At 47.6% G+C, this 26633-nt stretch overlaps 1 protein-coding gene across 2 annotated transcripts; it reads left to right on the top strand.

Moving 5' to 3' along the window:
- Positions 1 to 1053: 1053 nt before the first annotated feature.
- On the top strand, positions 1054 to 23800 carry LOC306797080 (activin receptor type-2A-like). Of its 2 annotated transcripts, XR_013773096.1 has the most exons (12): positions 1054 to 1900; positions 11347 to 11554; positions 12282 to 12415; positions 13537 to 13691; positions 19923 to 20066; positions 20227 to 20370; positions 21949 to 22094; positions 22184 to 22298; positions 22418 to 22556; positions 22646 to 22776; positions 23011 to 23260; positions 23463 to 23800. XR_013773096.1 is itself a non-coding variant. In XM_079296260.1 (11 exons), exons 1-11 carry the CDS (start codon positions 1846 to 1848, stop codon positions 23203 to 23205), a joined length of 1566 nt encoding a protein of 521 aa, XP_079152386.1. In that variant the 5' UTR covers positions 1054 to 1845; the 3' UTR covers positions 23206 to 23800. The 2 variants fall into 2 exon arrangements, 1 of the variants encoding a protein (XP_079152386.1); XM_079296260.1 differs by having other exon boundaries at positions 23011 to 23800.
- The last annotated feature ends 2833 nt before the right edge of the window (positions 23801 to 26633 follow it).

The following is a 26633-nucleotide window of genomic DNA, read 5'->3' as shown; positions in this document are numbered from 1 at the left end:
AGAGAAATCCCCCGAGACCTTTGACCTCCTAATCGTTCAGCAGCGCTTATGGTTGGAGATCTGCTCCAGGCTATTAGAGAGATTAGTGTCACGCAGATTTGGGAGTAGGCCAAGCCTATATCTGTACTTCATGGTATTCTCAGCATTTATTACTGAGCACCTAACCCATGTTGAAACCTGATATTTGTCCGTATAGTAGCACATACTGCAGCATGAGGCTATATGTAGGTGCAATATATGTTGACCTACATAGAGTACATAGAGTGCATATTAGGAACATGCTGTTGAGTAATTTAAAGATATATATTTTATGGTCTAAAAAAAGTCATGAAACATCATAATAAGTGAATACAGGTGGTGTTTAGGATCTCCTGTATAGCTTTTATTTAAGTTTGCTCTATATTTTGGACAGAAAAAGATGCTTACGGTAATAATACATGATATATGTACACACACACGCCGGTTGTAGCCTGCAATAGAATTGTATTTGCAAATACTTGTGATAACAGTAGCCCACATGGTTAACATTGTTTTTGTGTTTTGCTTATTTTGAAAAGATGACTGCCTCTCGACCGCCCCTCTTTTCTTGCAACAGCACACGCCAGAGTGCAAAACGAGCAGCCCTCCCGAATAACAACAATCCCCAGCTCGTCAAGCTGTTTCATCAAGTTGTATAAAGTGTGTCAGGCTCATGCCGGAAATGAATGATTGTGGTTTCAAAATAAAGGTAAACAAAAAGGAACCATTGAATATGATCAGCACAAACTATATATTTGAATTGGGGTGGTTAAACCTAGCCTAAACATTTTAAATCCATAGTTGAATGTAAAAAATGTAATTGTTACAGCCAATTTCATACCATCAGGAGCCCCCAAAATTTGCTTTCAAGGCCCTATTGTAAACTATAAATCTGTCTATGACCCGTCGCACGGTCCCTTTGACATTTTATTTTGAAGTGCATTCCCGGAAGCTTCGTATGTGACTCTGGCTAACTTGACGTGGGGGGCAGTGACGCCATCTTGAAATTGTCCCGACCAGAGGAGGCGAGGAGGAGACGGACTTGTGGAGGAAAAGCAGCTCGTCCTAAAACTCGATAGCCGCATTAGCTCCACGGATTAACGGCAGCTTTACGGGTAATTGCTAACATATGATGGCGTTTCCACTGGTTCCTTCCAAGTGATTTCTACGGCGGGGGAGAAGGTTGTTTGGCCCACTTTGGAGAGGGCGAACGCGTAACCGTTGGAGCGGACGGAGCTCCCGGTTGTGGCCGCCGGACTGAGTCTTCCACACGGATTATAACGATAACAAAAACACGCTTTGAACAACCTTTTTTTTTTGCACAACATCTGAAATGCAACATTTTATTTAAAAACCCATTTCGACGCTTTTTTAAAAAGCGATGCGACGGAGAAGTTTTTTTGGAGAGCGGAGTGCGCTTGATTTCCAGTCCGATGGATGTTAGCCCTGCGAGGCTGTGGCTCGGCTCTCCGCTCCGCTGCTCTGACAATAACAGGTGAACTGTAACAATGCTGCAGACATGGCAAGTACATGACGGCCGCGGCTCCATGGCCAACAAGTCGCTCTCCATTGCTCGCCTGTAAACTTGGAAATACCTCCAACCATCCTCTCCCTCTTCTTCACCTCCTCCTCTTCCTTCCTTTTGTGTTTTCTTTTGGGTGGGGGGGACTAAAGGCTCGCATCACCTGGATATATTTTGGATTTTTAAAGATGTCCTTTTTGCAGAGACAATGCTCTCTGGAGCAGCAAGACATTTAATCTGACTCTTGAATGTGAGATTGTTGTTTTTATTCTCTTTTTAGTCAGAGGATCACATTCGGATGGAAAATGGGAGACTCCACCAAACTGGCCTTCGCCGTTTTCCTCATCTCGTGCTCTTCAGGTGGGTGTGTGTGTGTGTGTGTGGGGGGGATGCATAGTGATGCTGATTGTTTCCTCGGCACAGAGCAACGCATTGCTTCTTGTTATCTGTGCAGAATGCAACCTTATCCCACCGTGCCTCAGTGTCAATGCCCTTCCTTTGCATCCACGTTGCAGATGCAATGTGCATGTTGCAGGTCCCAGTGGGGGGTCCAACATGGGGCATGGGGACCACAAGAGGTCCTTGAGGGGCGTACCAGTACAAACTGGGTGATCATCACAACATAGACAATATGGTGTTTTAACGGTACATTCAGGTATTGCTAGTTTTATTCGAACTTGTCAAACCTCTTCGCAGCAGAGCAATTTCCAGGCGTCATGCTGCAGAACATTCTTCATGCGTCGTCCTCTCCCAGGAGTGGCTGCATAATGACTGTCAGCGGGGTCAGTGAGGCGATAACAAGCTGCAGAGGGACGACACACAAGTACTTCTTCTCGTGCATGTAGGCACTTTCTAGTGCGATCTGAGCGTCACTGTGGAAAACACGTCATGAGTCTGATGCTTGTTGTGTTAAAAGTTTTGGGTTTAACTACAAATTCCTGGGTTTGATGTTGCTGGAGCGCCCCCCCCCCCCCTTCACATAACACCAGAGCGGTGACGTGGCGGACCGGGCAGGGTTCCTCTTCTGGGTCAGCGAAGTCTAAATGCCAGCGGGAAACTGAGAAGTGTCACAATACCTGAATCACAATCACATGACTGAAAGGTGACGAGTAGTGAACCTGTGCGTTTAACTCCCACTATTAGGCAGAAGCTAAAAAAAAGACAGATTGTACGAGTTAAGATATTAAAAGGCTGCTGAAGTACGGCGATGGTTGGGTTTGGTTGGCGTGTGCTTTATTGCACGGTGCAGCAGATGATTACTCCGCTCGCTCATCACCGTGTGAAGTGGCCAAATGAATGGGAATAATAATCTCTGAAATCCACGTTGAGTTGGCACAGTTCAAGGCACCGCCAGGAAACCTCAGATAACGCTGCTTCTGTTTGATGAGAATCTTATTCAATGACCTAAAGACGCATCTTCAGTTTACAACGATATGAAGCTTAAACACACGGTTGTGATCAATTAACTGTTTGACGCCCAAATGCTGCGTTCAGCCTCTTAAATGTGAAGGGTTCTTGTCTTAGGTCGTCTTCTATCGCAGTAAATTGAATAAGATTGTTTACAGGATTCCCTCTCGTGTGGTTTCTGGATATTTCTGCTATTATTTCAGTGTCTGCGTGCACAGAAACAGGCCGATGTGGAGAGTGACCTGGTTTAAGATTGCATCCAGCAGCTGCCCGGTGTTGTGATCCGTGCTGGCATGTGTAAATGCTGCTGTAACACATGGCGGCTCAAGGTTGTCGGTGTGACAGGACAGTAAATGGGCTTCTTGTGTAAGTTGTGTTCCTCCGGGCTGGGTTTAACAACTGGAAAGAGACATTTTGATGTTGAACCCGGGTCATGTGCTGGAAAGGGAAACCTGGATCTCGTGTGACTGGCTGGATATCTACTGTGCGACATGTCTTCACGGTGATCGGGTTAGTCTGTTTACATTTCTGCATGCGTCCACCACTGAGGCTCTGTCCTCTCATTCGGCCTCCTCTTTGTGTCCACTGCAGCAGTTTCACGCAGACATCGATCCTCCTGCACACCAGTGTACGGTTACATCGATACCAACAACACATCTGATGATTTAGTTCCCCCTGACTCTGTGTTCGGTCCCGTTGGACTTGAGAAAAACAGCACAAAGAGACAGTTTCCTCCCGCATGCAGTGAATTATAAGATGATCTACTTTGTGTAAAACCAGTAGGAAATGTGGCCTGACTTCCATATAAACTGGTTATTTAATGCACACAAGGTTTGAAGTGTGTCGGTACGTTGAACCCTGTTGGACTGTGACTAACCGCCCTCCTGCTGCAGTGTTTCCTGGAGCGGTCAGACGCTGCCTCCCCCCCCCTCTCATATCTATTTCTAATATGTTCTCTTGCATTATGTATTCGGCTCCAAAAGCACAGGTGTATTTGTTAAGGCCAGCTGTAGCCTGGATTTCCCATCGGGCCCAACTAGCCCGACTGCGTGCTTCCAGGGCCGTGTATCATCCCGTGCTCTGCCGCCGTAGAAACAAAGGCTGCACGAGTTCATGGAGGTAACACGGAGACCTGCACAGGGGAGTTCTGACCCTCCTAGATGTAGACCGTGGCCAGGTGTTTAGTGCTGCAACATGGATGTTTTCCATCCTTATTTACACGCACACACAGTGGTGTTTAAGTCAATAATAGTCTCCGAAAAAAGGACTTTGGAGTGCGCTGTGAGCCAACGCTTTCTCTGCAAACAGAGGTTGAGCTGAACTAGTACATTTTGATCAACCGCAGTCACGTTAATCTCCGTTATCTTTTAATGAAACCAAATGAAACGGTGCAGGCGACCTTTGGAAAGTTCAGTTCCGGTCACTGTTTCTCTGTTTGCTTACGTGCTGGCGACGCTTCTGGACTTCTAGTCACGTGACTTTTAAACCTTTAAAATGCTACAGTACATAACGGGTTGCACAGGCCTACGGCCTCTTAAAACACACTTACCACACAGATGACTGAACTTTCACTCCAATTGAGAATCATCAAAACACCGTGATTGCTGTTGAGGGGGATTTTCTTCAGCTGCAGCGACTTGTTTCAACGTGCTCCGGGTATCACGGTTCAATGCGGTGGAAGAGGTTCAGTAGTGAGAGGGAAACCAGCACACGTTCTCCATACTTGTGACTCGCTGTGTGGTCGTAGGAGACGGGTGGGGAACCCAAGGGTCACGTGTTTGACATCCGCTCCAGTCACTCGCAGGCCGGCGGTTCAAACCTCACCTGTAAGTCACGGCGGATAAGAGCATCAGCTAAAAGCCTAAAAATGTAAATGCGGGCCGAGCGCGCCTGAAGAATGAGAAGTGGATGAATTGCCCCCGTAGCCATTACTGAGTCAAATTAAAACAAACGACGGGGAAGACGGTGAGTCCAAGGTTGGAAGAAAACATCAGGTATCCTTTGAGATATCTGGTGACTAACTTGAGCTCCAGATATTGATATACTTTAATAGCTTTTTGGATAAAAGCATTCATATATAAAGGGCTATTTTATCTTAGTCCAGACCACTCGACGTGTCAGTCCTTTACTGTAATTAATGCGTCCTGCAGATGTTGCCTTTATGTGCTCGGGAGCGTTTCAGTCTAGACAGCCTGGCTGCTCAGACGGCTTTGATCCTTGATTAAAAACCGCGAGCTGTACATTCATCATGCTCTTGTTTCAGGCTCTCTCAAGGGTCTTCGCCGGCTTTACGCTCCCTCCTTCCTCCTCGTCCTCGTCCGTCTCTTGCCAAGATTCCTCACTGTCGTGAAGGTTGCTCTAACCCCTTATCACCAGCACCACGAAAGGGTAATGGTGTCTCTGGAACACCGGTTGCTCCTGATATTGTGGCTTTGTTGTCGCTGTCGCTTTGTGCTACTATCTGATGAACCTCAAATGTCATTTGGGATGCATGGAGCAGCAGCCGTACGAACTGCAAACACCAACAGGTCTTTGGTCTCACATTTACCGTTCTGTAATCAAGACATTTTACAATAATTGAAGGAAGAACCAGCTGGTGAATCGGGGGATGTCTGCGTTGATAGAATAGCTTGTGGTGGTTTTTTATCCGAGTTGCCAGCGAGCTGAAGAGGGGATTTGTTCGGTCTTGAAGCTCCTGGACGGTTGACAAGTTTTGACGGTTTTGAAATCCCGGCAGTGTTTGGTAATCACTGAGTCATCAACGGGATTGACAAACCCAACTATATTAGGGTTATTCTCTGCATTTTAGCACCTGTAACATAATCCCAATAAAAAAACGGCAGGCGACGTGTCTCGAGGACCACGTGAGAGTTCTCGAGACCTTCTCTCCGGTGTTGTATCTTTGGTTACCCTGACCCTAATGGTATTTGCAATATGAATGTTTTATTGTCAGTCTGCATAGCCTTGCGATGGCTGCTTGAAGCACACTGAATAGCTTCACAGCAGAGGATTATGGGAAATCTCTTGACTGGACTGGATTCACAAAGGACCGATCTCCTCTTCTCCTTTCTTTACTTATTGATTGCTTGTTTTGTAAACAAGCTGCAGGCTTTGTGATATTACAATGTCACTGTAAACTCAATGCACCGTTCAGCTTTAAGCCCAAGTGGCACTTAACGCACCCTTCAAATAAATCCACACAGTACAAGCACAGAGGGGATTGTGGGTAAGGGGGGGCTGAAGGAGGACTGTGCAGATTCTTCTACGGTACCCAGCCAGAGATAACGAGGGCTTTTTAAATTGCCTCGTCCTGTAAGGAATGTGAGGAATGCAGTGGGCGGGGGCGTGTGTGCAAACGGCACAGTCGTGGATTCACGGCGAGGGACTCGGGCGCTCTCCTGACCCGTCCGGCAACCGGCCCCGTCGGCGCTAATTGAGGCGGAGACCAATGGGCGTTTGTCGCTCGGGCATACCAGCGGGGATTAAAGGGATTGGATTCAGTTGCTGAGTGCTGTGGTTTTTAATGCCCCCCCCCCTCCTCCCGTCCATGGAAAGACTGCAGTCTTTGTGACCAGCTCACCCAGGCCAACCCCACCACCCCTGCCATGTCACGACACCATCTGATTAAGCGTTAATGTAGCACTCCAGAGAGAACCAGGCTACTCTGTGGAATGACCGACTCTTACCTCTCTATTCATTCACACACAGCAAGAACGCAATTACACAGCGTTGACACATATTCCACTTAAATACATCATTCCATCCAAAGAATAAAACTCTTCTCCTCCTCTAATCATTTTAATAACCATTACTCAGATATGTCTACGGTCTTATACAAGCTCACAGATGGTGGTAGCCTCAGAGCTCTCCCATGCTGCCCCTGGTCCTGGATGCCTGTGATAGTGGAGCAGCTATAAATGGTGTAAAAACAGCCCTCAAGGCAGGTTGTGTGGTGCGTGTCTGTTTTGGCTTCGGTCGATGTGCCATCAGGATGTCAGTTTTTGATCGCTCTTGTCTCTTTGCCCCCATCCTGCAGGGAAACTCCAGATAGACTCGTGTGGTTTCAACCTAAACACACCGGCTAAACTCGACTGTTGGTGCAGAACATTTGGAGGTTTCCTGGAAGACTTTCAGACGTTATCACTACTTTTATGTCGTTGGTGCTAAGGTGTTAACACGACTATGATTAGCCGGTTTCTGCTGAATGTACGCGGTTATTGGCACATGCTAAAGATTTACTTGAGTCTTGAGTTATGTGGGGGAGGAGTGTCAGCTTGCATTGGGCCGTCACGCTGACCCCTGACCTCGGACTCCTTTCTCCACCGCTATTCGAAAAGCACACATTCCCACACAAAGCAACGCCCCCGAACATCCATACATCACCTCAGATCTGTTTCAACTCAGACGCAGATGATAAGTTGATCCTTGGAACAAATTCCATTATAGCGAACAATCCCTGACACACACACACACACACACACACACACACACACACAGCCTGACGAATGAGTTGTTTACCTACGTCGCTGCATGCGGTGCCGAGTGCAGGCCCGGCCCGCCAAAGCGCCTTTTCATTATGAGGCTGCAGAGCAGAGAGCAGTCACACGGAGGAAATGAGATATTAGTTGTCTGGCTAAACGCGGCCGGTGGAGAGTTTCTCAGGCTGAAATGTCACACCGTGATGCAATTATGGGCCGATAATAAACTCACCTGTGTTGTTTTTCGTTCTCTTTAATGAACCTCTGGTGAGCTGAAGTCATGACTTCCCATGTGGCCGGAAGAAGGAGGACATAAACTCTGTCCAGGTTGAATGAATCACGGAGATGCAGCCTGTGTCGCTTCCTTCCGAACTATAATGAAGTTTTCCGTGCTGTGAATTTGCTCGGTACATATCACGATGAAGCTTTTCATCTGGTGGACCTTGGATCTCTTTCACTGATCTGGTTTCATGATGCATGTTGTCTATTTGTCAGCCTTCAGAGAGGGAAGCATCACCCGCTGCGTCTCTCACATTCAGGTTCCTCTGAATTGCTTCCACCTAACATGACCTCTTGGCCGCCATACAGAAGATTGAATTTTCAGAGCCGGCAGCAGATAATCAGTAATCTCCAGTCGCAGCAGCGCCGCCAAGTTCACAATCTTTCCCATGGTCGTGTTCCTCTCTCTCTGAATCACATCCCCTGTCTGCAGTCTAATTGTCCTTTTAAAAACATCGGGTCTAATTGCCTCATCAGATTGCTCTGTGGTTGCAGGAATATCTCGTACGTTTGAAGGGAGCTTAATCACCGTGGAAAGGAGCATCGGCTAAATGGCCAAAAGTTTAAATGTCAGAGTGAATTTTCAGAGCCGGGTGAGGGGGGCGTTTGAGAAGCAGTTTTTCATAAAGCCTCAGTGGATTTGAGAAGTGGGTCGGTGTTTAGACGGTTTGCTGAAACGTCCACAAGTAAAGTAGGTCGTAGTGTAGAAGAGGAAACGTGCATTCTTCGAGGCGCTGCAGTGATTGCACTGCTTGTACTTGTAGTTGCGTGCTCTTATGTATCTTGATGAAGTAACGGACAGGAGGCGACGAGTCAAAACATCACAAAACCTCTGGTTTATGTCGGAGTGTCTCCGAAGTGGCCCCACGATGACGCAGTTCTTCCATACGAAGTTTAAATAGGTCCGTCTTTACCCACTTACCCTGCATGAGCCAGCCATCCCTTATTATCAATTAACTAGACCTGGTGATTAAGAATAAGTAGCTTTTAGCCCTTTTGTTGTTTCTCTTCATTTAGACGCTGACATTTTCCGTGAATGAAATATACCGGTACGTTACAAGAAAAGGACTTTCCATTAAACGCTGCTTTCTCTCCTGATCTTTCTCTCCAACCGACCTCATGAGGACAGACTCGTGTTTGACATGTCTATATGTGAAGTATACTTCACATATAGACATGTGAAGTATGGTTGTGAGACAAAGAGGCTTCTCTCTTTATTGCCTGGATGTGTGCTGGTGGGCGGAAGCCCTATTGTGTGTCCTTGCACAATGGTTGGTGTAGGCCCTGCACTCGCTGACATTATCCGCTTTAGTGAACTCTGAGCTGCGACTTAGTCAGAAGATTGATTTCTCTGCTTTATATCCTTCATATCCGCCATGCATGCCGGGCAGCTCTCGCCCACCTTTGGCACACGGCGCTATACAGGCAGCCGTCCTGTATTGTCACCTCAGTGCAGAGACGTGATTGATTTGAGCTCGGAGCAGTGTGTTTGCAGTTCACATGGCTCGCAGCGCTCTCTCACACAGTGGAATACCTGGACTGAGGCGTTGAAAAGAACAAAGACGACGGGCTTTTGGTCCTTTCAGAATTGAGTAATGTCCTATTCAGAAAAAGCTCAGTTTACTAACAAGTCGGTAGGTTCCTGTAGGCTTAAGAGAAGAGTTTAAGACACACTCCTTCATACAGGAAGTCGGGCTTCTCCCTCCCGAGTGAAATGGAAATGCGTATGCCAAGCACCTCCACGGGGATCAGCGCTAGCATGGCTAATGCTGTTCCACCAGAAGTGGCTAATGAGCTCACCTTCCGCTTTACCCCTGCATACCTCGCCATAATTATCGCTTTCAGCTCCCACGAGTGCCCGTGGAGGGAGCGATGCAGGAAGAAGAGAAAGCAGGCGCCATACAGTGGACTCTTAAAGTGCTGAGGGGCCTGGTGAGGCCTGGTGGAGCGGCTGAATTCACCAAAACACAGCCAGAGATGTTGCTCCTCTTGTTGTAGGCATCGTGGTGCAGCCGTATCACATCAAACCCGAACACCCCAGAGGCATGATGGGATATCTAAAGGCTCACTTTCCCTTTTCCTTGACTTGATTCTTTGATTTCATGCCGTCAGTTCCAGTGATGTGTTTGCATTAAAGGCATTTGCACAGACAGTTTTTCTCTCCTCTCTAGTTTGCTTCAGCCGTTCGCTCTCAATCGCAGGCGCGCAACAGTTCACAGTTGCACCTGTTGCTGTGAAATAGTTTGGGAGGTTCACGGGAAATGGATTTGACGAGAGAAAGAGCCGTCGGTGACCTCGCCTGCCAGTGAAGCAGCCGCTCGCCGCTCTCTTCCGTCTGCAGCTGTTAATGTCGACCTGCTTCAAGGGCCCCGTGCTCGCATTAACCGGCTTTACTTAAGCAGCCATTTTAATGAGATGGATCATCTTCCTAAAGGTAACCTCCATTATGGAAGCTTAGCCCTAATTTGTTGAACGTACTGTTGACTGGAGACCCGGTCAGGGCCGACGGGACACTTCTCCTCCGCGGCTAGAGGACGATTGGGTAATGAGCATATCAATTGAAGCATTATTCTTCATACGTCCTCCATCTTCAGAGCACGTTCGACACGTTAAAAGCAACGCCAAACAAAAGCTGGCGAGTGCAACTTCTCGCTGGCTGGAAGACTAAACATATAAGAATATAAAATGAATAAAACCGGTATAAATAATTAGCTAACAGCTCTGGTATCTCTGCACAGGAGGTTTCCTCTAATGTTTTCATGCAAAGCTCTGAAGAGATGCACTAAGTAGATCACAAGCACATAAAACCCCAAATCCAGAGTTTACTCTTACAAAGAAACTCATTACAGGACATGACACAGATGATCATGCACCAGTTACATCTTTATATATCATCTTGATGATAACAAACAGCTTCTTGGGTCAGGAGCATTCATTGCATCCGGATGACTGAGAGTTAACGTTGATGTCTTGGAGCAGTAAAAACCTGCTGATTGCACCTTTGGGAGCACAAACAGAACTATCCGTAGGAAGCAGCTCTGGTTTCCTGCGTCTGAAGCGTCTGGCTTGCGGCGCTTGGAAGCAGGCGGAGGCTGACTGTCTTCAGTCTCGTCAGCAGTCTGAACCGGACTGACTCCGACAGGTGATGAGAGGCGGCGGCGGTAAACTGACAAGCTGTCCTGCAGTATTCTTCCCTGGATATCGGTTTGCCAAAACCTGCCGCCTGCGCCGCCTCTTATTTTGGCGGGGAGGGGAAGTCAATTGGCTCACGTCAGTCGTGTTTGTGATTTTTGTGTTCCTCTATAACCTCATTTTCTCCGTCGTACCTGGGTAGTCTTTACGGCCCATCTTCTTTCAGTGATTTATTGACTCTGAAGCACTTGAGAACTCTGATAAAAAAGTATTTCATTGGAACTAAATGTTTGATGACTTCACATACTTTGAGAAATGTCATTCCACCAGTGATTGATACAAAACTAAATTGTTTTTTTTGTCAGTGACGGGAAAGAAATAACCTTTTTTGTTTTATCTCCCAGCCACAGTGGCTCCTAAAGTAGCTGTTATTTGTAACCTCTTATCTCCACCAGGAAAAGCGATGCATGAATGTTAAAGTTAAAGAAGGCCCTCTTCGTCCCGTTGCAGGTGCCATCCTGGGACGCTCGGAGACGCAAGAGTGCGCCTACTACAACTCCAGCTGGGAAAAGGAGCGCACCAACCGCAGCGGCATCGAGCCCTGCTACGGCGATAAAGAGAAGCGCCGGCACTGCTTCGCCACGTGGAAGAACGTCTCCGGCACCGTGGAGGTCGTGAGGCAGGGCTGCTGGCTGGACGACGTCAACTGCTACGACAGGTATCCAGAAAACAACACCTCCGATGTCAGGAGGGATCCTAAATAATCCAATTTTACACCTTTTTAAAAGTACGAGTGGTTTCAAGCCGCTGTGAAAGCACTCTTTTTGTTGACTGGCTGCATTTTTAATTACCAGGCAGAGGACATGGAAGTTGCTGTGTTCATCTCCAGCAGTAAACAGATATTAATAGTCTGTGTTATTATAGTACCCTCCTTGCTAGAACATGAGCCTGGCACTAGATGCTGGTTTGAGCCGGTTCTGCTTGTGATTTCCTTTGATTCCCGGGCGATAAAGTTGCTGTAGATTCTGCAGCCCGCACAGTTTGGGTACCTCTGCTCAGACGGCCTCGCCTCCCTGGAGAGTCCAGAGCAAGTCGAGGGCGGCTGCCACTTCCTTTGGCTTTTATCTGATGACTGTGTGAGTGTGAAAGAGAGAGTGTGTGTGTGTGTGTGTGTGTGTGTAGGAGTTATATTTTATAAATGTTTTTCTCTCATGTCTTCTGCAGCAGAGAGGAAGTGTGTGTCTGTGTGAAAGTGCACGTATGTTCCTCGTGTGTTTGTGCGCGTTGATGCTCTTTCGAAAGCGTCTTCTGCAGTGAGTGCATTGAGAAGTGTGTGTGTGTGCACATGATCACATAAAATAAATTGCTTCCTTGTCCTTTGCAGTGAGCAGAGAGGAGAGATTGGTGAGGTCCTTGTTTTCTAATGTCCTCCATGTCCTCTGCAGTACCGAGTGTGTGGAGAAGAAGGAGGGCCCCGACGTGTTCTTCTGCTGCTGTGAAGGCAACATGTGCAACGAGAGGTTCCTGTACGCCCCTGAAGCGAGCCCGCAGAGCGACCCGCACCATTCAACCGCCTACAGTACGTACAGTCCAGCCTGCACACACACATTATCTGTGTTTAAGGAACTCTCATATATATATATATTACTACTACCATCATTTACACAACGCCCAAGCTTCTACTTTGCAGACATAGTCCTCCACAAAGTGCTTCTCATCGTCATCCACTGGCATGAAATCTTGATATTAATATGTTAATAGTTGCTAATGTGTTTGCATGCAGTTTAATTTCAATTAATATGGTTTAAGTGATCGTAGCCCTGAAGCATTGAACCTGCCGTCAATCCCAATAATCCATAAGAGCTGCCACTCAACGCAGTGAGCACAGAGTCAGATAAAACAATGCTAACAGACGGATACCACTGATGAGAGACGGTTAGCGAAGCAGTCACTTCATAAGCGGGTGTCTTTCTGCGGGATTTGAGAGTTCGCTCGGCGTAACAAAGCCGATCTGCAGAGGATACGACAGGAAGACTATTTCAAATGCAAAATGATGCCACTGCCTTGTGCCTTGTGCTCGTAACAGTGAGTGTGGCGGTTCTGGTGTCCTTGCACTCATCACTTTGCAGAGAAATTGTCCAACAGGCCCGTCTGTCTTTTTGTATTTCTATAAATTTGACTCCCTGAAACCTGCAGACACCCTGTGGAGAAAACCTCTCTGACAATCGCCCCGAGTGCCCCATGATGCAGCTGGTGCAGCCCCATCAGCCCCCACCCGTTCTTGTCCAACCTCCCCCTTCCCAACTTCATTCCCCCCCGGGGTCGGCAGTGGCGTCCGAGCGTCGGCGCTTTTGACAGCACTGCTGAATCAGACTGTCACACCTTGTGATGGGAGGACGGGCTGAGCCAGCAGGCGTCACCCAGCGCCTCCTGCAGGGGTCGGACGCAGTTCAGAGCTCTGTTATTTTTGGCAGGCGGATTACGTTATGTCACCAGATAGATTTGCTAATCCTGCTGCGTGCGTGTGTGCATATGATCCCTAAGCACAGTGGCTGCACTTAGAGATGATGTCGCACTATGTCAGGCCAATCAGGCTCTTTATTTATTCTCTGTTCTGTCCATCGTTGTTTTGATTTATTTGTGTTGCTATGAAGATAAAATGTTGTTCTTCTTTCCACTATCCTCTTTATCTCCCCGCAGCCACCTCCAACCCGTTTTCCCAGAAGCCCCAGCTCTTCAGCACTCTGCTGTACTCCCTGGTGCCCATCATAGGCCTGGCCGCCGTCGTCCTCTTCTCCTTCTGGATGTGGAGACATCACAAACTGGCCTACCCAGCGGCCCTCGTCCCCACACATGTAAGTCTTGCATCTCGACGGAGCTCCAAACACAGATCCTGAACCTCTGACGGAACGCTCGTCACTGTTTCCAGAGGCCACCTGTCAATCAAACGGACTGTGGTGTCCTCTTTCCTCGACGTTGCTGCTGATGCAGTTCGAGTTTCTCTTTTTGTCTGTTCAGCCACGGCGGCCATTGCGTCCCACTTCATCTGTTAATCGCAAACAAAGCGGAAACGCATCGGTTTCTGCGTCTCAACTGATTTATTCCTCGGAAACACACACTGTGCGTGCAAACACAAAAGCTAAAACTAAACTAGCTAAAAAGTAAAAACTGTGCTCTTTCTTTTACCAACCTTCAACTCTAGCACTGATCTAGTTTCTCAGCGGGCCGCAACAGCCTTGGCCAGAACAGACGCACTGTGGGGGCAGTTCACGTTGACGATAATTGCTTTTTCAGTGTCTTCCTCCAGAGTAGTGTAGGAGGATGTGAGGAGCCCGTGTTCTGGCTCTCTTACCGGGCTGTCGTTGGGATGGTTCGTGCCGTGTCGGGCTTTTAATCGCACAAGATTGAAACAGACTTTTGACGCTCAGTTGCTCATCTTTTCTTTTCCTGTTCCGAACTTGCCATCAGGCTTTTTTCCACGGCTGCTTCGTTGGAAGAACCCTCATATCTACACGTCTGATCGCTTTCGTGTCTTCGCTTGAATTGCCCAGTTTCATCACCTTTTGCAAACTTTTTAAACATCTCCATTCTTGTCGGACTGAGAGTAAGGCTCCGCATTCCTGATTCATTCTTTTTTCATGACTTCGAGGCGGTTTTCACCCGACGGCAGAGGAGCTATATATCTGTGCTGCTCAGCAGCAGGGGAAAAAGAAACGCCGTGCAGAGCTTCCACCGTATGGAAGAGGAGTCAGGGGCCTCTGCATTATTGATGAGGCTTTATATAGGCAAACAAAACTAAACGCAGAGATGCTTGCAGCTCTGCCTCGGAGGGTGGGGGTGGTGGGTGGTTCGTGCAGGGGAGGGGGTGAGGAGAGACGTGCAATTCTTTCAACTTAGTTATTGTATTTGCACAGTGCCAAAGCATCGCAGGGAAGAGATAAAAAGACAGCGACACAATCTAATGCTAATGCGCATTGGAAAAACACCGGCGCTAAGAGGCTTATGAATCATCCTACCTGGAAACGGATAAATGAATAAATAAACAACATTAAAGAAAATTCGGAGAGTGGATCCGATAACTGATGATGATGCAGCTAAAATATTCATAATGTCACAAGAGGAGGAAAATGAAATCAAACAGCCAGGGCGGAACAAATGGAGTCATGCGGGATGTGTATCATCGCGTGTGTATTTAATGCATGCATGAGTAGGTGTATGAGGAAAGGAGGTCACTCGTTGAAGCATGTGTTTAAACGTCAGCTCGGGTGCTTTTTCTGGGAGGAGGTGATGCAGTGAACCCCGCCCGCCTGCTCCGGGAAGGAGGCTAAAACAAGCGCGGGTATATTTGCAATCGCTCTCTGATACACGTTCAGCTGTTCCGGCATCAGCAGCTTGTTTTGTAACTGATTAAAGCAGGAGATGGAGAGCAGAGAGGTGGATGCAGCGGGGGGGGGGGGGGGGGGGGGGGATTTGTTTCTCTCTCCTCTTCTTTGCGACAATCGCTCAAACAGCTCAGTCTTGCAAAGTCATCGACGACAGCAGTCTATATTTCAAAAGCAGAAGCTGTTCCATAGGTTTAGTCATTTCTGCTTCGTCACGCTTGTTCCTGTGCTGTTGTGCATTCGTCAGAGCGCAATGCTCTCTACGCACTCATGTATTTTTAATGCGATGGTTACAAATTGCCCAGACTTGTTGCCAGTCATACTTTTAAGCGCCCCGTGCGAACGGGAAGTCGTGACAGTCGTTTTCCCAACACCCATGTGCTGCTTCTTTTAAAAACTGTCGGCGCTCGGCTTCACACTGTGCTCATTTAATCTAAATCTCTAATTAAAAGGAGCAGGAGTGTGATTATGTCACCAACAAGCAGCTGCAGTCTGATCCCAGCACAGAGATGTCACACATACACAATGCTGACTTCTGCTTTTCAGTAAAACCGTGTCCTTAGTTCTTCTTCAGGATGGCGCTGAAACTCCAGTTGTTTTTCATATTAATGACTGCAACAAAACATATATATATTTGTCCCATGCATACAAGTTTCTGCTGAATTTGGCCAGCGAGGGAGTTCATAGACACTGTGTTCTCTGCAAGGTAATGAGACATGCAGTCTTCATGATGCAGAAGTAATTGTTCCCACTTGATGATCTTTAATGGGTTCATTATCACGGCACCGAGGAAACAAAGGAAGGACACTAACCCGCTGCAGAGAGCTCCGGCTGTACTTCCACATGTAGGTGTCGGCTGGAGTCCGTAAAGAAGATCACATCGGAAAGTGCACGTTTGATTTTCTTGCGTTTTAGACGCTACATCCCTGCAAAAGATTGACTCCGGTGTGAGGTGCAGAGCAGGCTGTGCGGCTGAGTAACTTAATGGCCTCCTGTCATTGTGCTCGTGGTACTTCTGCATATATGCCACCAAGCCTCCATTATTCACACCACAGTGCGAAGTGGAGGCAAACTGGAATTGATTGTGTCTGAGTACGCAGACCCACAGCTTTCACACGGAGCGGCCTGGAGCACTTTAAACATACGTCTGGACCCGATTTTCTTATCTCTATCCATCTCGCAGATCGATTCTGACCAAAATCTCATCATTTGCTTTATTATGGAGCTACTCGCGTCTTGTTTGTCTGGGTGCAGCTTTCCAAAAGGACTTCTGAAATGCGATGACGGTTGAGATTTAGACTTTCTTCAGTTTGGTCAACCTGAGCTCCGTGTTAATCCTTTCATTCACTCTCTTAACCCGACATTTCTGCCTCTTACATGATGTTCTGTTGGTACATTTATTTTACTCATTCATCTATCGATCCACTTCCAGCTGCTCTGCTCGAGAGCATCATTTTAAGTTCCTCAAATATCCCGTCCTGCATCAGGACCAGCACAGACCTGGTGCCCGTCACGTGTCCCAAACCTTAAAGAAGGTCCTGGTTCAGGAGAGCAGAAGGTTGTTCATCTCCTCCCCGTGTTCTGCCTCTACTTCATCCTCTGACAGCAAATAACGTCTCTGTTTGCTTCTTATGTTCTTTTTCAACAAGCACGCCTTTCACATTATGGTGGAGGTAAGAGCAGTTCAATTGAAGTTGGAAACCATTTTAGCCCCCCCCCCCGCTCCTTGTTTTGGGTTCAGAGCTTGGTATGACCACCATTTTGTTCTTCTCTTTGCTTTTTCGACAGCGTCTTGTTCACTCGGTCCGCAGCACATTTCTGTTGTTTTTCTTCTGCCTGGGTTTATTGCATGGATGGATGTCTTTTCTGTTCCCTGCTCAAAATGTATTGTGCATGGTGGGAAGTGGCCAACGTGGCCCCGAATGCAGCCCCCTTTATTCCTGTGTGAATGTCCACCTGTGATGTCGATGTAACGCACTGTGCCTGATGTGACCCAGTTTCCAGAGCGGTATCTGCTGGACCCACGGCTCGCCACGCCTCCCGTGCACAGACACACGGCAGCACTGTTTCAAACTCCAGCTTCTCCATTTATTTGCAGACTGAGGAGGAGCGCAGACACATTTTGCATAAGTAGGAGAATTGCCACTTACCTGGAACATATTTCCAGTCAGAGTGTGTAAATGACTTAAGTACAAGAGGAGCACAAGCCTTTTGCAAATGTACTTTGGCTCAAACTGGAGTAGAGGGATGGCTGCAGACATCACGGAATAAGAAAAGTCTCAGTCAGAGTTTAGACCCCGGCTTGTTGTCAGTCCAGCCTCCCAGGCTAGCTCTCTTTAAGGTCACGTCAACAACGGTTTGTTTGATTTAACCTCGCATTTTATGGCCGTATCCACACCAAGATATGACTTTAATACATGAGCTTTGGAGGCCCATTCAACGTCTATCTCCAAATCAAACTCTGAAGCCAACGCAGACCTAAAGGACCCGCTCTGATGCAATAGATGAAGGTGTAATCCGATTAGGCCATGGTAGACGGTTGAGGGTTGGGAAGAATGGCGTGAAGCAGCAGATTCTGTTTTCCTGCTTCCTGTGGTCTGCTGACTAAGTGTAATGCGCCCCCGCTCGAGGCCACGGCGCCCTGCGATCGGACAAGGGATCCGGTGACTCCCGGGAGAGGCCGGGCCGAGCCGGGCCGCCTCGACAGGCCGAAGCCCGGAAGACAGACGCAGAGTTTCCAGAGACAATGCAGACGCAAAGAAAGAAAAGTTAGTTTTTTCATCCTCATCATCGGGATCATCTCGGATGGCGGGAAGCTGGCGACATGTTGATGAGTTGCATTGTAACACGACGCACTGCTGGTGTTGAGGACCAGTCACATCTCTGTCGCCGTGCAGGAATCCTCTCTGCTCTTATATCTTCAGGCGTAACGGTGGCTTGTGCTCTGTGTACATTCACTGGTCATGTCGAGCTCGCCTCAGGCCTCCGGGTTTCATTCCTTCTCGTGCGTATCGTGATCAGATATTTCAGAGCACAATGCATGCTCAGGAATGTGTCTTGGTGATGTGTGTGCCGGCACACTGACGGCTGTCATTGTGCCGCGACGCAGCAGGTCTTTCTGCAGACTCGTCTATGAATTACATAAAAATAACAAACCATGATCGGGATTTGAAATGCTTTAATTGCACAAAAACAGACTGGAACTAGTTTGGGGATGCAGACAGACCAGGTCCGGGGATGTTTCTGCACATTGAACAGTGATGGCACAAGTCGCCACATTCACAGCAGGGTGATCCTGGTCCCCCCCCCGTCGTGGGCTCGCTCTCCCCGTCCTCTGGCCGGCGTTCAGAGTGAAAGTGGCGCGTAGAGACAGCAGGTCTGCCTCACAGCTCTCTGTTAGAGGGGAGAAGGATTCAAGTAAACATGGCGGTTCCCTCTGCTCTGCCAGGCAGCTAAAAACTACGTGTTTTTACTTCTATTCTTACAAAGCTTCTTGTGAATCTGCAGCTGCTACTATGTGAACAACCTCCACTCAATAAGCGATGAGACCGGATGAAACTTCCTCATCTAAGACACCAGCACCTCTATTCTGTCCGACAGCGGTTCCTTCTTTGTGTGCCACAAAGTTCAGCACCAAATGGATAAAAAAAACCATAAAAGCTTCTCGATGACGTACAGTTTGCTTCTGCTGCTGCACAGTCCTCCTGTCAGGACAGGCGGTTAACAAGACGTGTGTTTGTCTTTAAGAAAGGACGGGGGCCAAACGTCCCCGTTTCTATTCCTCGCAGCCAAAGACGAGGCTTTATGTATATTTAATCTGTGGCTCGTATCGGTAGCAAACCTTTTAACCCAGAAGGGGGCATTTTAGAAAACCGGGATTGACGAGCTCTTTTGATATGGCGGTGCTTGGATGGATGCTGTGGGCCCCGGGGGCTTGAAACCTGCTCCAGCTTATCAAGTGCCCTGTGAGCCTCCAGTTCAAGTAAAAACATGAACATCGGCTGACAACAGCGATACAGAGGCATGGAGGCAACGTCGAGATTTTACAGAAGCATATCTGGTTTCATCAAAGGCCATCAGTCATGTGCTAGTCTTTCTCCTCCACCCTTTATCCTTTGGAAATGTGACCCCTCACTGCACGCTTCTTTTTTTTTTTCTCTCTCTCTCTCTCGCTCTCTCTCTCGCCCTCTGAAGTCACGTGAAAGTGATCAGCGTAATCCCGTTCACCAGCTGTGTTTAACCTACTTTACATTATACGGGATTAGCATGAACACACGGGCGCACGCATGAGGTTTGACCTGCCAGGGTTTTTGTTTGTTTTTTACCCAAAATGCATTGTGCATTCTAATCGGCCTGCTTCATATTCCTCCATGCTACGGCCTGAGCTCTGTGCGCTTCGCTCGGTGGTAGTCGAGGTTTTACATCCTTCTCCTCTGCGACTGATTTCATTCAAACGGGCACCTTTCCAGTTACAATCCCACTTCTGTAAACTCGCGCAAATGCAGCCTCGGGGGGGTTTAAAATGAATGAATCCAAACCCGTATTTAATATGCTGTTCCCTCTCTGCCAAAAAAAAGCGTCCCAGTAATGATGATGCTGAACTCCAACATGCAGCACTTCCTAAACCAGACTTTAACGATCAAATAAAGCAAAGAACAGACTGAATGAAACAGAATAACACTGTCCTCTGCCCTCTCTCCACAGGATCCCGGGCCCTCACCCCCGTCCCCCATTTTGGGACACAAGCCGCTGCAGCTGATCGAGCTGAAAGCCAGGGGGCGCTTCGGGTGTGTGTGGAAGGCCCAGCTGCTGAACGATTTCGTGGCTGTGAAGATCTTCCCCATCCAGGTATTCAACTGTGAAACGTGTAGATGACGGGACGGATAAAAACAACAAAAAAAGAGAAATTAAAATGCTACAAGTTCCATCTACCGCAGAGTCATTTGTCCCGATTCTAACCTTTACCGCTGAACCTTAACATCTGCATCGTCTCTCTGCTCTCGTCCAGGACAAGATGTCTTGGCAGAACGAGTACGAGATCTTCAGCGTGAGCGGCATGAAGCACGACAACATCCTCCACTTTCTGGGTGCGGAGAAGAGGAGCAACAACCTGGACCTGGAGCTGTGGCTCATCACCGCCTACCACGAAAAGGTACGCCGTCCGGGCCGGCGCGCCGCCGCCAGCTACATCTGTGCTTTCATTGTATTGAGTCATTTTCTTTTTGTTTGATAAGAAATGCTCAGGTTTGAACCCAACAAGCACAGGGGGGCGAAATAGCAGGAAATAAAACGCTGCATTGCATTTTGTGATGCAGTTTAATAGCAAAGCAATACATGCTGCCTCTTTTCTAGCATAACACGATTGTTTTGACTATTGTAATTGCCCGTTTTTACATAAATTTACTAAATCTGGCTTTTATTTCCCCTAAAAAGGGTCACAAGAGCTCATCCACTGATAGAAAAGTGCAAAATACGGTTTTAAACCGACACTCCTAGCTAAGCTAAGCTAGCTTTACCTGACGGCCATCAGAGGGGGAAAGGTCTGCTGCTGCAGCAATGCGGAGGGTGAACGGATGAAAGCTGTCAGTGGTGCATCCAAAATAATTCAATCTAGTGTGTAACCCAAACTAAGACTGGAATGAACGAGTCCAAATAAGTACTCGGGTTTCCACAACTGAACCGGCGGTTGTTTGTCAAATCCAGACACATTGACGTAGTAAGACCACAAATAAACAGCACAGGAGTGATGTGATCATACAACATACTCGGTTCTGTTCTTTCTTTCCTCTGTTTTGTGTGGAGAGCGATTGTCGCTTGCTTGAGTTTTCCCCGTTTCTCCGTGTGCGTGGCGGCGGGGCTTCGACCCAACAATGCACCTCTCGGTGAGCCGTAACCCTGCAGCGGGTCTGCAAGCGCTCCCCTGACTTGTAGAAGCTCTCCAAGTAGAAATAGCACTGAATAAACGAGTTTTATAGGAGTTCATACGACAAGCACGGATTCCTGCCTCGCCGAGCGTGCGCTGTAATTATTGTGAAAGTCTTTAGGGGATACACAACTTAAACTCTAACCTACAAAAAAGCTTTTCCTTCCTGCCAGTTTTTCAGAGCAGGTGTTAAAATGTTGGCCACGTCAGCCGGGGCTGAACCTTGGCTTGTGTAACACAGCTGGAGCAGTGATTGCAGAGTTCACTCTCCTTGACAGCTGATTTATGCCTTGATGTTCGGTGCGTTTCAGCAGCTTCGTGTGCGGAGGTTTCAGTATCCGTAGCGTGCAGTGGCTTGCTTGAAAGCACGCAGGCCCCTAAAAACTCCCTGACATTAACATATTTTCATATCTTGGACCATGCATTCTTATTAACAGCTGCCAGGGATGATGTCTTTCTTTGTAACAATGTGACAGAAATGTAAAAATGCTGAATAAACGGTATGAACACGCTGCAGAGCATTTATCCTGATCTACTGTCTCCATCTGTTGGAGCTGCCTGCCCTCTAGTGGTCACTCCTGCAACTACACCCGTCTTTGGCCTTGCCGGAAGTGACCGTGTATCATATTGACATACATTATGTAAGATGTGTAGATAAGGAATGCAGCAGACGCAGCTGGACCATCACATGCGTTTCTACTTCAGTATTTATTTAAATGCATGTCTTCAAATGGGATCAGTATCTAAAAACACTAAATACTTCAATATATTATTATATGATGTATAAAATGACCGCTCTGTCTCCAGGGCTCGATGACGGACTTCCTGAAGGCCAACGTGGTGTCGTGGACCGAGCTCTGCCACATCACTCAGACGGCGGCCCGCGGCCTGGCCTACCTCCATGAAGACATCCCGGGACACAAGGACGGACACAAGCCCTCCATCGCTCACAGGTTTCAGTTCGATCCATGAAGGCCTTTTGCATCGTGTAGACCAGCTCCAGGAGTTCCACACTAAATGTGTTGTCCTTGTTGTGTCTTAGGGACATTAAGACTAAGAACCTGCTGCTGAAGAGTAACCTGACAGCCTGCATAGCTGACTTTGGCCTTGCCCTGCAGTTTGAGGCGGGGAAATCGGCAGGAGACACACATGGACAGGTACGGACACCTCGTCCACCTCTTCAGCACATCTGTGAGCTGTGTCGTGACGTTCCACTTGATGTCTGTGTCCCGAGGCTGACTTGTCACCTCTTGACCTGTCCCATTTGGACCCTCAGGTGGGGACGCGGCGCTACATGGCTCCTGAAGTCTTGGAGGGCGCCATCAACTTCCAACGCGACTCCTTCCTGCGTATCGACATGTACGCCTTCGGCCTCGTGCTCTGGGAGCTCGTGTCGCGATGCACCGCCGCCGACGGTGAGTCCCGACGCGACAGCAATGTTGTGACGTGCGTTACGTTTACTCCAGATTAGTTTGAATTGTGTTTTAAATGCGTTTGTCAACAGGCCCGGTGGATGAGTACATGCTCCCGTTTGAGGAGGAGGTGGGTCAGCATCCGTCTCTGGAGGACATGCAGGACGTTGTCGTTCATAAGAAACTGAGGCCTATTCTGAGAGACTGCTGGCAGAAACACGCGGTGAGCGACGGGGAGACCCTTTTGTAAATATCCTAAATAAAGACACCAGGGATGTCAAAACGGGTGCAGTAGGAAACTGTCCTTTAAGTTGATTCTGAGCTAAATAATCCGATGTGTTAGATTTGTGTTTGTTTGTTTGAAGGCAGTGTTGCAGAGGAAGGCTTAGAAGAGACTTTGCGGTGAAATGCAATTGGTTCTTTTGTTCCCGTTAAACCCCGTCCGCTCTTCTCTCAGGGTCTGGCCATGCTTTGCGAGACCATCGAGGACTGCTGGGACCACGAGGCCGAGGCTCGCCTGTCCGCCGGCTGCGTCGAGGAGCGCATCGGACAAATGCAGCGCCAGGCCCCCGTCGTCGGCCCCGAGGAGATCGTCACCGTCGTCACGATGGTGACCAACGTGGACCTCCAGCCCAAGGAGTCCAGCTTATGATCGGGCCGATCGACCGCCAGCAGGAAACACGGATCAACACGAGCAGCCGGCCCTGGTTGGTTGGCGTAGTGTTTTTTGGTTGTTCTTTCTTTCCAATTTCCGTTTTTTTTTTTTTTTGTCTTTAAGTGCGGGCCGCTACTCGCGTTCAGGAAGCACCGTGCCCCCCCCCCCCCCCCCCCCCCTCACCACATCCGTTGATATCCATTTTGATATGCGTGTGCCGGAGGATTTTAACGGTCGAAACTCTCCCGATTCAGGATAATACGACGACTTCACCGAGTGACCTGCTGGGACGCCGACACTCGACAAACACTATAATCGTGTATTGTCTTTACACACACACACACACACACACACACACACACACGGGAGGGCGACCTGTTCTGCTCGGTTTTCTACAGAGAGAGAAGATCACAGAACTCTCGGTGCATTTTAGTGTAAAACAAAAAAGAAAAGAAGAAAAAAAAGACATTTGCTGTTTTTCTCGTGTGCGTTTTTCTGAAGAAACGACTATCGTTCTGCCAATAAGCAACGGCTTCTGAATGTTTAGTGTAATGCTGCTGTACATAGTGTATTATGGACCCAGACAACTTGGTGATCAAGCTTATTTTAAAGGGGGAAGGGGGAGGGGGGGGTCCATTCTCAAGCATTACGACGATTAAAAGAAAACCATAAACCTCCTTCAACCAGGTATACCTCAGTTCAGATGGACACAGTTTAAATTCGTCTCCCTGTTCAGTCATAGCTCACTCTCGCGTGGCTCTTCATGACATCCAAACAACCTGCTGTCGGCGCTCATGGGTAATGTAGTCAGTAAAGCCTCTGTACACATGGCCGTACACACTACAGTGTTCCTCCCCGTTCTCTCTCATCTGTCGTGTTGCTCCACTTTCATTTGTGTCTGAATATTCACTTTTGTTTATTTCTTTTCTCTTTGAGATTTTCTTCTGATGATGATGATGATGATTGGAAAAAAACAAAAAAAAGAGAACCCCCCCCCCACGATGAAAGTGATTTTTCGTTTTTTGGTTTGCCGTGTCAACTGTCATCCTAATATCTGTCGCTGACGAGTGAGATCTGGATATAGAGTACATGTATTTATATCTCTCTGGATCAGCGCTGGGTACTAATGATACCTTTGATATTTGGTACCAGACTCTTGGAGCCTGTTCGTCTGGTTCTTTTCATCAGCTCCGTCACGTGTGGTCTGATTCTATTGATATTAAGGAAACGGAGCGTCCCGTGTGTTTGTTTCAGGAGGTGTGTCGCATGAAGTGCAGGGGTTCCCAGCCCTGATCTGGATCTATACCTGTATTTAGCTGAGCCAGCTTGCTTTTGATTTGATTGCACACACACGCGCATCCTTTTTTTTTTTTTAGTTTTATTACTATCAAGAGTTTCTGCTCTCCTTTGATACACCTCAGGAAACTTTGCTACTCTCCTCCTCCTCCTCCTGCTGATACTTTCCTCTCTCTAGACTCAGTTTAGCCGTGCTGTCATGCTCAAAAACATCGTCTCCGCAGGCTTTAAGACCAGATCTAATTTAATCTCGACACTGATCTCAGACCGGCACATTGTACCGGTCGAACCTTGTCAATCCCTCTACAGCTGTCTTTTAAATCCTACGTCTTAGAGCAAGTATTTCCACTTTGGTGACAGTTGAGCAACTGCTCGGTCCTTTCTATCTCTGGACATCTCGCTGATAGACCGGCTTTAGACACAAGCAGCTGTATGTTAACCCTTTTCACAATTAAAACCGATAAACTGTCACTACGGTGCAGCTTTATGTCCCTCGTGCTGCGCTGACATGAATGAGTTTTGAAGCGACCGCACGGCTAGCTGCAGTGAGACGAGTGGAGACGAGGACTCTCCTTCATCCTGGTGCCATTTCTACATATCCATACTCTTGTTACTCTTGTAGATGTCAGGCAAAACGGATGTATTCGTCATTGTAGTGACACAATGACCTTTTTTTTTAGTCTTTTCTTTCCTCTGAGGGATGTTGAACACCGGTGCCGGCAGACCTGCAGTCTCTCCTCAAGCTTTGGGACGGTTTCACAAGACGCAGTTTAAAATCGAGCGCTTTCCAATCAAACAAAGAAAAACATGAAGAAGCTTCTTTCTGCCAAACCGTTTCACGTTCAAAGCAATTCACAATCACGCTTTCTTTCCTGTACTGTAGCGCTCGAGATGATGAATCGTAGACGAGTTAAATCAGTGATCATTTGTGAGGGACGTCACAGCAAACAGCAAGTCTATAACTGACATGTGTTTAGAGTGCGAACATGTTCCCCAAATATTCTGGTATTTACTAAAACACTTTGATAAACTAGCTTAATACAAACAACTGACTAAAGGCAGTTTTCCACCAAACAACCCAGAAACTCTAAGGAGTAAAGAGCAGAAGATCTACATCTGTTAGCGGTGCTGTTGGACCTCTAACACGCTGACGAGGTGAATGAGGAGGAAGTGCTGGTCAGGTTTGAGATATTATCTCAGTACAATATACGACTATTGCCACAACACAGCAAACCTGAAGGAAGTTAAAGCCATCTTCTTATTCACTGTAGCACGAGTACAATATTCACATCGGTGTCGCTTCCCTTTGCTCCTGCTGTTTTCCATTTGTCTGAGGTGAGACAGTCGGGGACCATTAGCAGCCCTTCAGCACTACCTCACTCGCAGGGATTTCTTCGTGTGGCAGAAACAACCAAAATCATAACCAGGTTCCTCCGGTAGGAAAGTCCTTCAAACGGTTCGAGTTTGGGGGATTATTTTAAGGAGTAAACGCTCATTCCTCCCCATAAGTTTGAGATGACTCATCATTTTAACCATTAAACTTTTGCAAGACTTAACAGATGGCTTCTTTTTTAAAAACCTAAAGGAAGAACACCAGTATTACCCTTTTTTATCTCCAAGTTTGTGTCCAAAAGTGTAAAACTCACCAGTATTTCAGCAGCCAAGTGGATTTAAAAACTGCCTCCAACAGTTGGTTTGTTTCCTGCCAAAGTGGCTGTTACAGTTGACTTATCAGCCACAGCAACAACAACAACGTGCCAGTTTTTGGTTGGCGCTCCCATCCCACCTTCAGTGTTAAACAGCTGGAGTTTAAACGGCGCTTGAGAAACCGGCCCAAACCAACCAACACCATTCAGGGATTCAGTACTATGCTTTTCTAAGTTCTAGCAAGTTATATGCAACCAGTGCCGCACACTACCCTACGCTGCTGTAGGACCAGCTGCAGGAGTGACTTTCAACACGCACACACACAAATAACTTGTAGCATTTTAATTTCTCTTTTTTTTTTTTTTTTTTTATCCGTTACCCTGCATATTGATGTGTTGTATTTATTTTTTAATTTACAGGCCTGAGGTTTTGGGTATCAGAACTCAGGTGCAACTCTGAATAATGTCGTAAGGGTTAGCACG

The sequence above is a fragment of the Melanostigma gelatinosum genome (genome assembly GCF_949748355.1).
Source record: "Melanostigma gelatinosum genome assembly, chromosome: 24".
Classification (NCBI taxonomy): Eukaryota; Metazoa; Chordata; class Actinopteri; order Perciformes; family Zoarcidae; genus Melanostigma; species Melanostigma gelatinosum.
This window is presented reverse-complemented; position numbering and strand designations above follow the sequence as displayed.